General features: G+C 46.1%; 1 protein-coding gene across 2 annotated transcripts in view; it reads right to left on the bottom strand.

Moving 5' to 3' along the window:
* The window catches only part of SBK1 (SH3 domain binding kinase 1), a 175,774-nt gene that overhangs the window by 35,295 nt on the left and 126,254 nt on the right, over positions 1-14,225 (bottom strand). For both annotated transcript variants that reach the window (XM_086941194.1, XM_086941193.1), the window contains one exon: positions 2,635-2,837. In XM_086941194.1, the coding sequence (XP_086797320.1) occupies positions 2,635-2,837 (203 nt within the window). The remainder of the gene's footprint in view (positions 1-2,634; positions 2,838-14,225) is intronic.

The raw sequence follows: 14,225 nt of genomic DNA, 5'->3' as shown, positions 1-14,225 counted from the left end.
TCTTCGAACGGAATTGGGCACAAGCTGGGCAATTTTCTTTGTTGTGCTCCGGTGATAAGCACTTGTTGCATACTGTATGTTTGTCAGTATGGAGGAATTTGGAGTGGCATTGTGGGCTCCTTTTAAATGGGCTCCTTTCCATCGACAGCAGGCCCACGTGGCATCGAAAGGTCCAACGGCCCGCGTCAACGACCGGATCAAGATGGAAAGTTTGGTCGAGTCAAGAAGTACCGAGCGAGAACAATACCGTCAAAGTCGAAGGCCTTTTAATGAAGTTTAGTTTTGGTTCCGAATTTGGGGTAGAGGAATAACATCCGAACCCAATGGCGAAAAAAAAACAATCGGAGGATGGAGAAGATGCCCATGCGCACTGTAGTCCAGGGGAGTAGTCAGGGGAGGTCTCAGGGGCTCTGCGACCAGATCGCGGATTACCTTGAGGAGAAAATAAACCTCATTCAGAAGGTCTTTCCTCAAATAACCTTGTCTAATCTAAAGGAATTCAAAGACACCTCTGCCTTGATGCATGAACCCCTTAGGAGGTTTAGGCCTGCCACTCTTGCCCTTACAAGGGAGGCCATTATATCCTGTAAATCGGGATCACCTTCAGATGCCTGTCTGCCGTTTATTCTCCATCAAATCGTGGACATAGTAAATCCTTGCATTAACAGAATAGTTAATGATTCATTGAGTTCAGGCTCCGTACCCAGAGATTGGAAAAAGCCATAGTTAAACCTTTAATGAAAAAATCTAATAAAAATCCGACCGACTTCTCCAATCTACGTCCCATTTCCCTCTTACCAATACTTGGTAAGATAACTGAAGCCATGGTCCATCAAGAATTTTCTAATTTCGTGGAAACCCACAACATCCTTCATCCTCAACAATCTGGCTTCCGGCCTAAGCATTCCACGGAAACGGCTCTCATGGAATTAACTGATTCTATCAAATTCATTCAAGATGAAGGAAAGAATGCCGTCTTGAAATTGCTTGACTAATCGGCGGCGTTCGATACCATCTCCCACAACATACTTATTGATAGATTGAAAGGAAATGGTATAACGGACAGAGCTCTCGATTGGATCGGGTCCTTCCTCTCAGAGAGAACCCAAACTATATCATTAGGATCTTTTTCCTCAAAGGAGAAACAAATTACTGTGGGAGTCCCTCAGGGCTCGATGTTGAGTCCCCTTCTTTTTAACATATATATGGCGCCCCTCATTACCCTCATTGAATCACATGGTATATGCGTTACTTCATACGCCGCTGATGCGCAACTGATTGTTTCCCTGGAAAAAAAATCAATTAGAGCTGAACAAAATTTCCAAATCTGCCTGACAGAGATTTTCCAGTGGATGGAAAACAACCACCTAAAATGCAATTCAAGCAAAACGGAAATCCTGCCTATTGGAAAAACTAGTGAGTTCTGCCCCAGCAAATGGTGGCCTGATGGCACCACTCCGCCCCCTGTCTTGGTGGAGTCGGCACGGAATCTAGATATTCTCTATGATTCCTCTCTATCTTTTGACCTCCATGTAAGAAACATGGCAGGCTGCTGCTATATTATCATAAAATCTTTGAAGAAATGTTTTGATTTTCTTCCTACTGAAGCCAGAAAGTCGGTTGCAGTCTCACTTATACTTTCTCGCCTCGATTATTGCAATGGGCTGATGGCAGGGGTAAAGAAACAAACGATAAAGAAGCTACAGAGCGTCCAGCATGCAGCAGCTCGGCTGGTGCTCAAACTTCCTAGAAAAGCCTCTGCATCTGCAGCTCTTAGAACTCTGCATTGGCTCCCAATCCAAAAAAGAATTCTTTTAAAGATTTTATTGACCATTTTAGAGCTCTAAATGACATCAGACCAAGGTATCTAATAAATAGATGCACCTGTTACAATCCAATCAGAGCTTTGAGGTCAGCAGGGCATAATCTCGCTAACATTCCAAAATTTCTTCTCAAAACGAAAGGAGGCAAAACACTAGGTGTTTTGGCCTCTAAGGCCTGGAATCTGATGCCAAATGATCTTAGGATGCAGACCACTGAGGCCGTTTTCAGAAAAGGGCTTAAAACTTGGCTATACAACTTGACTGACTCCTATGTATTGACCATCATCTAGCGCCCGCCCCCCACAGTGCTGCTCTACCTTTTTTCCACAGCACCAGGATGCTCCTTTCGGACCGACAGTGTCGCGCTCTATAAATATTACATAACATTAACATTAACTAACTCTTCCAGGACAACAAGGTGCAATCATCCGGACCCAACACTAGGCGGCGATCTATGCACAAGATATGAATTCAGCAGCCCACATGCCTCGAACTTATATATATCTATCTTTAAGGTACGTATATGTGGAGTTCTCCCCAAAATGGAAGCAGAAATCAAACGTATCTCAGTATCAATGATCGAGCCTTAGTCAATGAGGTGAGCCATTCAAGTAGAGCTACAGCGTTATCATGTGTTCACGAGTGTGTGCAGTTTTGAAGAAAAGCGCCCTTGACCTCATTGAAAATACTCTTGTATATGTCAATAGGGTGTGGTGTGAAACAGGGAGGAGCTTAGTAGCAGAGTCTCAAGAGTTAGCGGTATCTGAGGCGGCTACAATTACTCCAGCAGGTCTGGGTAGCATGGCTGTACCTGAGGAGGAATGATGTCGAACAGGTCACCACCCGGGGCATACTCCTGTGCAAAGACATAGCAGTCCTCTGTCTCGAAGACCACGTCAAACACCTTGATGATGAAGGGGCTGGCAGAGAGGGTGTTGGTGATGCTGAACTCCCGCAGGAAGTTCTTCAGCTTGGTTTTGTTCTTGTTCACAAACTTCAGTGCCATTTTGGTCCCTGGAGAGAAAGGAATGAGAAAAAAGAAAGATTAATTTAAGGTCCGTGCTCTAAAACAGCAAGAGAGTGTGGATGTCCTGCGAACAACTAAGGTTGAGAAATGAGTTTTAGAAACAGTCACAAATGCTAAAGGTTATATAATATCTTTCAAGCCATTTATCTGAACATGTATGTGTATTACCATTGTACAGAGATTTGTGAGCAGTTGAAAGCTATTGTAAAATAAAGCGCTAGGATGATGGATGGATGCAGTTATTGATCAACCAGTGACTGACTTGTATTCTTCCTGGGTGCAGAGTTTTGGCCAAATGCAAAGTTAGCATTGGAAAAAATGTAATTTTCTTTCTTTCCATTTAATACTTCTAAACTGAAAAGTGGGCTGTGTGCCCACATCCTGGAATTTTTGACATTACGTGCTTCACATAAACCCAGCATTACACAACTACTTAACAAATACTTTAAAAATTAAACTCTTACTTTTAGTAATGGAGATAGCAGCCCAATGGGTATTACAAATTGTAAAGGCGGAAGAGGGTAGTTCAGGGGAAGTGTGCTTGTATGAAAAAAGAGTTGGGATGTGGTGTCCACTTTTACCCATCTCTTTCATTTGGGCAATACAGGTCATAAACACATTATATGGTCTCCTAAAACGTTTCTGCAAGATAAAGAAACTACTTCTTGAATAAAATCTCACCACTACGGCTCGAGCCCTTCTTTCAGCTTGGCATGCTGAGTGTACATCCCTTTCTATGGAAAATAATGAGTTACACTGGCAAACACCTTCAACTCACCAATAACTATATAGAGTTAACACTGATTTTCAAATCCACTCTGTTTCAGCTAGACATGAAGAAACGCTGTTAACTCTAGACGGAGGCCCAACAAGAGTGTGGCATAATTCCACAATCATGGAAATTTTATGACACTGGGAATAAATGAAAAACACCCCATCTAGTAAAAGGGCCTGTAAAAAGAAATCATTGAATTTCATTGGTTTTATCTACAACTGGGAAAAATATCTCTATAAGGAACCTCTATATGATTTAAGAGGTCCTCATATTCACAAATGAGGACAACCATACGGATATACTTTTTTCTCTTTTTTTGACTGTTGGAGAGGTAGGTGGCGTTTGAATTAGAGTTGTGTGTCAATGAAGCAATTTTGACTTCAATATGAAAGGATAAATGGTCTGCCAAAGAAAATATTTCTCTTCTTAGTTGAACACGGCACCCTATTCCTTTGGTGAATAAAGGGTCCCTCGCAATTCTCTTTTTTTTCTGTCATCTCTTTAGGCCAGTGGCGGTTGGTGACCTACAAGTATTGTGGGTCGACATAATTAAAATTAAAAAACATACAAATAAACATTTACATTTTGGCCACAGCAAGGTAGCCAGCAAAACCGACATGCGCAATTCATACTGAAGGGGCCACTCGTCATTGCTGCCAATCAGCAGCAATGACACACTAGCCCTGCCCTGCCCACTCCGTTTGGCAGAAAGCCAGAAAAATAAAATAGTAATAAAATCATTGTATTACTATGCTATCTTTCCAGCTTTCTGCAGCGGGTGGGGGGTCATTCCTCCTCCCCATGGAGGAACCGCTGCTACTTTAGGCCCAATTCTTTTGAATGTGGTCTTTCAGTCGTGGATGTCTAGAGCAAGCAGTGTATTATTTCCTCTATGACACCGAATGGATCTCTGGACAACAAGCATAGCGGTGTCTTCTAAAATGAAGGGCTGGAGCAGCAGTGTTCTGAAGTGCATGAAGGTTACGCAGAGCTCAATGGCACGCGCAGCGAGGGACAGGGGTTTCATTGTCTGCATGCATTGTGTTTTTTAATGCAGTGTCTGCCTGTGACTTGCTTTCGAGCCCTCTGGTTGTTGTTTCTGTGTTACAATGCATTGCATCACCAACATGTTTATGCTTTTGCTCTGAGTCTTCTCTGTGGACGCTAAGCTCGACAGTCGACTCCCAGGGTACACTCAAACCCTTCATGCAAAAACTTTAAGGAGCATTCAGCAGTTGCACTGGGTAAACGAAAACAGGTGCTGGTAAACACAACCATTCAGAAAATAAGCGTGTGTCAGGTGGCAGCCTGAAATATCTAACAGACACAGCAAGGGCAGCTTTCAGCATCTTCAGTTTGTTTTGATGCCAGAGAGATTCAATGGCACTTGTGACTTCGGAGCAAATCTAAACGGCTCCTATTCTTCCCTCCTATAATGAGAGGCAATCACTCTGGGAGGTCACTGATGCAATGAGTATTGAGAACTGCATCTGCAACTGAACAGTAGGCAAAAAGGCCGAGTGCTCTACCTTCTTTGCTGGTGGGCCAGTCAATAGGCCAAGCAGGAGAGGATCAGCTACATAAGATGAATGGCCTCGCTTCTACCTCTACAAGTGATCCATGGTTAAGTAGTGTGCGGGCTTTGAAACTCGTCTTCACCCCCCTGATAGTGGATTTCTCCTAAGAGTGAGCTCAATGACTGAATGCATACAAAGGCATATGTCACACATCACACCACTAGCTACAAGCATTCAGCTCAGGCTCCACTTCCATCTTGCTGGTTGTGATGCTCTACGGAGAAGGGCAAACGGATCCGACTATATTAAGACACAATGATTTGGGGCTAAAGCCTGCACCGCCAATTTAATGTAAAACTTGTTTGAAGGATAAACAGGGGTCTTCTGCAATGCGTAATCAATCAATCAATCAATCAGGGAATTGTAAGTGCGCTTACTCACCCGGGAGGGTCTCAAGGCGCTATGAATAACATTCAAACTTTAAATTCACAATTAAAGAAACAGAAGCCAGCCTGTTTATGCAGTACCCACATAATAGCACGCACTTTGTGTCCGTGGGGCCGCGGTCACGAAGGATGAGGTAGTCTGTACAAGGGTTTGACACTTACACAAGGTCTGACCTTCTAAGCTGTCACCACAGGGACACAGTGGCGCGCGCTGCCAGTGCTGTATCTGACCAATCAATCCTCACGCAAGAAGACCAAGCGGACGCAGGCCTCTGCATGCAGTATGCCAGTGCGCTTGCAGGCGGTAAGCCGACCAAGATCTGGGATGTGTGTATAATTAGGAAAAAACAGAACAAGCAATCCAAATAGCTGCTGGTGGCTCGGCAGCTCAGCAGCCCCCACAACATGCTTTTTGGGCAGAGGCAACGCTTTGACGCAACTCTTTGCATGTGGCGTTCAAAATAAATGATTAGAGGGGTAAATATAGCAAGGAAGGAAAAACAATTATGAAGGTCTGAAAACAGCAGAAACCAAAGAGGGATCTCGGGCATGTAGCATTTGCACACTGTGAACAAGGCCCTCTTCAAATTTGGACAGTAATTAGACGGGGAGATACTGGTGACCCGTCAGTATCTCCATTCCAATTACCAGGTATTTCTCACTATCAAGCACAGAATGGGAATAATATGCTGAACCGGGTCAGGTTTCAAATGTTTTCCCTGACTTTTGTCAGGTGCGTTCCGTTACAGCTAAAACTTGGAATAGCTGTATGGTTCTGATCACCCGCACCCCCCTTCCCCTACCCCCCCAACACACACACATCCACCACCACCAGGCCTATCACCAACACCGCTGCCTCTGACTCAGAATGGGCCCTCAAGTGTGCAATCCTTTGCACCGTATGATCCTGGAGAAAGAGAGCTGTATTGACTGCCATGATGATGGATAGTGTACTAGGGGATCTGATTAGCAGAAAGTCTGTGTTCGAAATACCAATTATAGCTTTACAGTGGTCCACCACAACCCAATTCACAATATACTTTGTCCATTCCAGAATGGATCTGTGCAGGTGGTGAACTCAATAGAAAAAAACACTCACTTTCACAGAAATTACGCCCACTGCAAGGAGATAAGGGGCCATATCTACAGTTTTGCGTATGGTACTCTATGTGGTGGAAGAGGACATTACGTCTGCCACCCTGAGGTCCATCTGCCAAATTTAGAGATAACCGCTGTCCCAGCAGTGATCTCTGTAAATGTAAATGCCAGCATTTGTAGACCGCACAGCTACCTCCAACAGAAGTGTCCCGGCGCTGTCCGTATACCGCTTAGGAACCCTTCCTGGCTTTTCACTGTGAAATATCCACTCCTGGGCACCCCCAAGGTGAAGCCAGGCAACCCAGCGCTGTTGGGGCGATTAAGTAAGCGATTGCCCAGAGTTACAGAGTGGGACCCATGATTAGAATAGGCACGAGGCGAGAATGATCAGGTCCAAGGAAATTGAGCCCAAGACCCGCCGAGGTGGGTATTGAACCCTGGTCCCGGGCCAGACCTCTGCATCAGGGTCTGCCGCTCTAACCATTGAGCCACACTTCTCCACGTACCTTGACAGAAACGACAAAAAGTTTGGTGTGTAGCTGACATCGGTTTGGATGGCTATCCACCAAACTCTAACAATTTTTTTGTTTTTCAGAAACTGTCTACTGAAGTGTGAGTTTGTTTTTGAAAAAAAAACAAAAAAAACTAATGACTACCCACAGCCTGAAAGTTTTTTCCCTGGGTGTAGTGGTTATTATTTTATTTTATTTTTTTGTTCCTCACCAGACAGAAAAACAAAGACATCACACGGTCCGCCCTAATTAGGTTGAGCAGTGTAATGCCGTCTAATGAAAATATAATCAGGATAATGGGAAAGGGAGGACGAGGCACTGGTAAGTTAAAGAGATTTAATGGCTGCTATGGGCTGCAAATACTACATTAATGGCCGATTTCCAATGGGTATCCGCATTGACAAATTCAAATTTGCTTTAAGCAATCTGACTAGTAGACTTCTAAAAGAAAGAATGCCTTCTGTTGTAATCAGTTTTTCCTGCTAATGATTGGGCCTGTTCAGAAACATTGTACCTGTTATGAAACATTAACTTGGTGAACATATGACATAATAATGAGGCTGGTAAACATGAGATGTACTGTTGTGTCTACTTGAAGTTGTATTTATTGAGCAACAGAAGAATTTCTGCAAAGAAAGCTGGAGGTAGCAGAATTAGGTTTTGCTTGTGATTTTTTAGGTTGAGGTTAAGATCGCCAATAATAATCAGGTGGGGTAGATTGGGGAAATTATTCCACTATGGCTTAGAAGTCCTCAAGAAGCACCCAATAAATCCCGAAGAAAAAGACCTTTCTGTTGAACGACGAAATAACAGTGCTAGTGTAGTATTCATGGGATAAGAGAGGGGAATCTGGCATGAGGTGGTTGATGGTTGAAAGTGCTTTGAAAGTAGGAGACTCATTCCATCCTCCCTTGCAATTACTCTGGGGTGTGTGGCAAAACATTGCTAGCTGGTATGACTTGTCCTTCCGGCCGATCCATGTCTCCTGTTAGATTGTAGTGAGGTAGAATGGTGTTGAAGTGGTCGGTAATATAGTACTGCAGACAGATGGTGCATTCTATTTTGAGAAGAGGGAAACAGAAAAGTTCAATGTTATTTCTATGGCATGCAAGGGTTTGTTTTAAATTTAAAGATGAAGGTAGATGAGGAGGCCTGAGGGGAGGCGTGAAAGAGTAACAACAAAGTGTAAAAGGGAGCTGGAATAGTGAGTGATCAAGGAAATGTTCGCCCCCTGGAAGCTTGGAAGTACCAGGCAGAGAAGCAGAATAAATGTTGTTATTCTTTGGGACGTGATGGATGACGTGGTCTAGCGATTGAGAGAAGGAACGGACTAAATTAATAAGGTATATAGGTGAAGCATGGCACAAAAAGCATTCTCTGGGACGGCGATAAACAGCCAAATGAAACATAAGGGCTCACTGTGGTGTTGCCAAGGGCATGGGTAATCACTTATGGAAGAAAAAGAGAGATAGAGAAGGGAGACATAAGAGTGAATTCTTTCATTAGAACCTTGGAATGTTGAGCGCTCCATTAACTCCTTCGGTGCTCATGACGAGCTCAGCTCGTCATGAGGCACAGTGCTCGTGTGCTCATGACGAGCTGAGCTCGTCATGACCACACCCATTTCTATTAGGGCCCAGCACAGGAGAGGAATCTCTCAAGCATCCAAGGTGTTAAAGACAATGGAGTGCTCCGGGCTTCCATTGGCTGGTAGAAGTCCGGAGCATCAACATTCCAATGTTTGGCACAACTGTTGCTGTGAACAAAGGCCTCATGGAAACCAAGGGGATTTCAAGCCCTTCGGGCTCCGTGAGGCCTAGTTTTCCAAATTAGAACATTCTGTCCTCTAGGGGCAGAGTGTTCTAGTAGCCTTAGAGCCCTCCGTAGCGGGCTGTAACGAACATTAAAGGCCCACTCCCTTGTTAAAGGCCCTTGCCTTTGGTTCGGGTCTTTAACACAGGAGCGGGCCGTTAATGGCCGGTCGAGCATGATACATTAGGCTCTAAGGCTACAACAGAAGACGGGAGAGATAATGGAGGGAATAAAATGATGGGTGATTGTCCGAAAACAGAAAAGGGAAAGGAGAAGTGGACTGAGAAAGGAAACTGAAGTAATGCATAAGGTGGGCAATGAAAGACATGCTGAGAAGGTACAAAAGATTCCAACAGGAGTGACAGGAAACACAAAAAAGGAGGGGAGGCCAGCAATTTAAAGGGTAAAAACAGACTTAAATTCCAAATGGATGGAAATGTGGCATTCTATTTAAAAATGCATTGGTTTATACAGGAAGGTGCAAAGTATAAATGTGGCACAATCTATAAAAAGATGGTGTTGTGTATAGAAAGGGTGCAAACTATAAAAAGATGTGGTCTATAAAAGTATCTATTGAGAAATGGTGCCATCTATATAAAGAAAGTGTGATTTATAAAAAATGGGCGATCTAGAAATAGATGGTGCAATCTATAAAAAGATAGTGTGTCTATACACAGATGCTGCCATGCATAACAAAACATAGGACTGGTATGAGACTGAGCCTGCATCTTCTTTTAAACTAGGATACAGTCTATCAGACTAAAATGCATACTGTCTGATAAAGTCTTGGATAAATCAGATAAACCTCTTCGAATGCAATGTGGAATAATTACTTGTTACAATCTTAATTTTATTAATAGCTATAAAAAGGTTAGTAAACAAATGTTTGTCAGACAAAGAACACAGAGGCATGCACGTTGGACTTCAGTTTGGTGCATAACATAATCTGCAAGTGTTGAATGAATGAATTCATTCATGTTATGTAATGTTATGTTAACTGTGTCTTTTATAGCGCTCGGCTACTCCGCGGAGTGTCCCGGCGCTTTTATTTATAACCTGTAACAGAAAACACAACGGGGCAAATGAAAAAGAAACCAGAAATCAAAAGAAAGAGCAAATCTAGAGAACAAAAAGCCAAGTTTTAAGGCCCTTCCTAAATGCTAGCAGGTTGGAAGTGCTGCGCAGTGACACGGGCAGAGTGTTCCACAACTGTGGAGCCAACAGCCTAAAAGACCGGCCCCTAATACGTGCCTTTTTTACCCGAGGAACCACGGCCAGGGACAAAGACTCGGATCTCAGGGTTCGGGCAGGATGGTAGAAAGCTAGCCTCTTTTGAAGATATTTCGCTCCAGAGGCATAGAGAGCCTTATGAGCCAACGTCAAGGCCTTAAAAACTATCCGCTTCCGGATAGGTAGCCAGTGGAGTGACTGCAGGAGGTCAGATGTTCTGGCTCGCCCGTGTAGGCCAAAAAAGGCCCGTGCCGCCGAGTTCTGGACCACCTGCAGCCATTGCAAAAGATACTCCTGCAGGCCGAGATAAAGGACATTGGAATAGTCCAATCTCGAGCCAATTAAGGCCTGAACCGTGATCTTCCTATGCTCTGCCGGGAGCAACGGAAGAAACTTGCGAAGCATCCTGAGGAGGCCAAAGCATGTTCCCGTTAGGCCCAGAATCTGGGATCTTAACGTCAAGCCGTTATCGATCTTCACCCCCAGATTCTTGGCTAGCTGGGAAGAACCTGCTGGAGGGAACATGTTAACAGGCCACCATTCCTGCCAAACTGGATCAGACCGACAACCGAAGAAGAGTACCTCAGATTTATCTGAGTTGCACTTGAGGCTGTTTAGCTGGAACCAATTAAAAACAGCCCCAAGGCACCCACGGATACTCTCTCCGTCAAAATCTGCTCCCTTCCCACACGTAAAGAGGAGCTGGGTATCAGCGGCATAGGATACGATCTGGGCCCCAAAAGACTCCGCCAGTGCCGCCAAAGGGGTCATAAAGATGTTAAAGGGAGTCTGGCTCAACACTGAGCCGGGCGGGACTCCGACCGCCAGTGGCGGTACTACCGCAGAGCAAGGGGGGGCCCAGACCGTTTGTCGGCGGCCAGCCAAAAAAGATCTAAACCAGCTGAGCACCGTCCCCCTCAGACCGATCTCATAAAGTCTGGCGAGGAGACCCTCATGGGGGACGGTGTCAAAAGCCGCCGACAAATCAAGCATCACAAGCATAGCCTTGCCTCCTGAATCCAGCACCTCCTTTATTGCCTCCGAGACTTCCAATAGCGCCGTTTCGGTGCTTAAGTTGGTACGGAAGCCGGATTGGGTGGAATGAAGCAAATTGTGGGATTCCAGGAAATTGGAGAGCACAGTGTGCACATGCTTCTCCAAGATCTTAACAAAAGCAGGCAGGAGAGAGATGGGCCTGTAGTTAGCAAGAACCTCAGGATCTAAACCAGGCTTCTTGAGTAGAGGAATGATCATCGCCTGCTTCCAAGCATGCAGGACCACCCCCTCACCCAAGGAAAGATTCAAAAGAGGATTCACCAAAGGATTAATGACCTCCGCCACTTTCGCCAGAAATTTGGCAGGGCACGGGTCAAGAGGCGACCCGGATTTTAATTTGGCCAGAAGTTCCAAGGACGTGGAAACTGAGAGCGGCGGAAATTCTACCAAAACCGGATCCGATCTAGCTATTAAATCTAACCCATCCTCAGTGCTGGGAGATACTCCAGCCGCACTCAGGGGAAAAGAGTCCTGGATCAATTTTATCTTGGTGGTAAAAAAATTAGCTAGTGCACTTACCCACGGCTCCGAAGGAGCTGCCTGGGTCGAAATTCATGCGTGGGGCTGTAAATTCTCTCACAATAGTAAAAATCTCTTTACACGAGTTGGCAGCAGTCTCAATCCTCCTTGCGAAATAACCTTTCTTTTCAAGGAGGCTATCACGATGGTAAGCTTTGACAGATGTCCTGTAAGCAAGCTTGGCCGCGGAATCATACTGTGAGCGCCAGGCCCTCTCTGCCACCTTTCACTGCCGTCGCGATGTCGCCAGTGCTTCAGTGAACCAAGGGGCAGAGACCCGTTTAGCTGTTTTTCGGGGGGCCACCACAGGGGCAAGGTCGTCAAGCCTATCCGTCAGCCATGCTTGCAGAGACTCTAAATCCCTTTCCAGGTCACCTGACATAGGGACATAGGACAGGGATGATCCAGACATGCCTGTGCCAGCATTTCCGGGGTCACCCGATGATACGCCCTCGGTGCTTGACAAGGCCGCAGGAGAGCAGCACTAGATGGTTTTTTTGCACACAACACATGAAATTTGACCAGCCAGTGATCCGACCAGAGCACCGGCAAAGGTGCCGACATCTCAACGAGGGTAGTGGAAAAGACCTGATCCAGGGTGTGGCCTTTTTCATGAGTCGGCCCAAAGAGATAAGGAAAGAGGCCTAATGGAGCCGTAACATCAATCATTTTGATTGTGTCCGCATCCAACCCATCATCCTTGTAAATGTAATGTAATTTGACTTATATAGCGCACAAATCACCAGAAGGTCTCAGGGCACTTGCTTAGGGAACCCGTCCTGGTATTCCCTTGTGAGATACCCCCGGCAGGGTATCCACAAGGTGAAAGCCAGGCATCCCGCCGCGAGGGGCCGTAGTGGAGATTAAGCAAGCTATTGCCCAGAGTCGCAGAGTGTGACCCCGTGAGTTGAGTAGGCACCGGCGCGAGAATTAACGAGTCCGTGGAATTTTTGAGCCCCAGACCCTGCCGCGTCGGGAATCGAACCCTGGTCCACGGCCCCTCTCAGCCTCCGGGTCTGCCGCCTCTAACCACTGAGCCACACTTATCCTTATGGAAATTAAAGTCCCCCGCCAATACACAATGCTCGGATCTCAACACCAATGCTGAGACTACCGACTGGAGCTCTTCACAGAAAGAGCCCACCGATCCAGGGGGCCTGTAAACTAGGAGCCCTTTAAAAGATTGGTGAGGCGATAACGCTATGGAGAAGGCCAAAGATTCACATCCAGTAATTACATCCATAGGAATAATAGAGCACGCGACCAGTTTATTCACCACAAGTGCCACACCCCCGCCCCTTCCCTTCAATCTATCCTGCCAAAAGATGTTATAGTCAGGGGGAATTGCCATGGCAATATCCGGGTTAGAAGACTCCCCTAACCACGTCTCTGTCAGCATCAGACACAAAGGCTTTTCCGTGACCAGGAGATCGTAAATATCCGGAGCATGTCTGCTCAATGATCTTGTATTTAGGAGCAGACATAAATGCTTCACCCTGTCGACCCCACTGTTAGAGATAGTGGCCGGGGCATTGCCTGGCAACCACCCACAGCCAGGACACCGCCTCTTACCCTTATACCGACCTGGAAAGACCCTGTGACAAGAGCACGCTCCCTTTTGAAGTGACAGAAGCTCCGCCGCCGTATACCGAATCATGATATCGGCCGGGGAAGGTGTCAAAATAGCCCAGCCCCACCCGTCGCTCCGTCCGCCTCCGGGACGCTGACGGGCGCACACGGGCTTTTCTTTGGCGCTTCTTCGGAGCGACCGCCCAGCGCGTACGCTGCGCATAGAAAGGACCTCTAGTATTATGGACGCGCAGGGGGAGTGACTGAGGAGCCGCACCACTGGTCAGCCGACCAGCGTGTCAAACCTCCTCCCAATATGGCCGCCACAAGGATCCCTAGCTACCCAGCGGCACCTCTACAGCTGTCCTGGGCAAAGAAAGAGAAGAAGGAGTCCCACCGCGGTGCTGTTGCCACCCAACACACACGGAGAGAAGAAATGCGGGGCAGAGTAAAAGAACAAGAACGCCCAGCCTTCCACCTCCAGCGAAGAAACAGGAGAGGAAGCAGGCAGGAAGCAGAGGGAAAAGCAGGCAAGAAGCACAGCAAGGTAGGACTGACCCAAGATGAAATACAGCCTGTCCCAAAAGCGGCCAGAAAAATAGAGTGAAGCGCTAGCAGTCAGTGCGTTGTAGCGGTAACCAAAAGCGACCCCAAATAGAGGCAGGGAGAGGACGCGCTAGTAGTCAGCGCAGTGGGAAGTTCCACAAGCAATCTAGAAATAAAGACTAAAAAGGCGCGCTAGTAATCAGCGCTAACACAAAAGTTAAAAGTGAACAGAAAAAGCACCAACACGCTCGTAGTCAGCGCGCAGCGTCAGTGGTTAAAAGTCAGCCTTAAATTA

Source organism: Lissotriton vulgaris, chromosome 10 (genome assembly GCF_964263255.1).
Source record: "Lissotriton vulgaris chromosome 10, aLisVul1.2, whole genome shotgun sequence".
Taxonomy (NCBI): domain Eukaryota; kingdom Metazoa; phylum Chordata; class Amphibia; order Caudata; family Salamandridae; genus Lissotriton; species Lissotriton vulgaris.
Note: the sequence above shows the minus strand (reverse complement) of the source record. Positions and strands in the feature narration are given on the sequence as shown.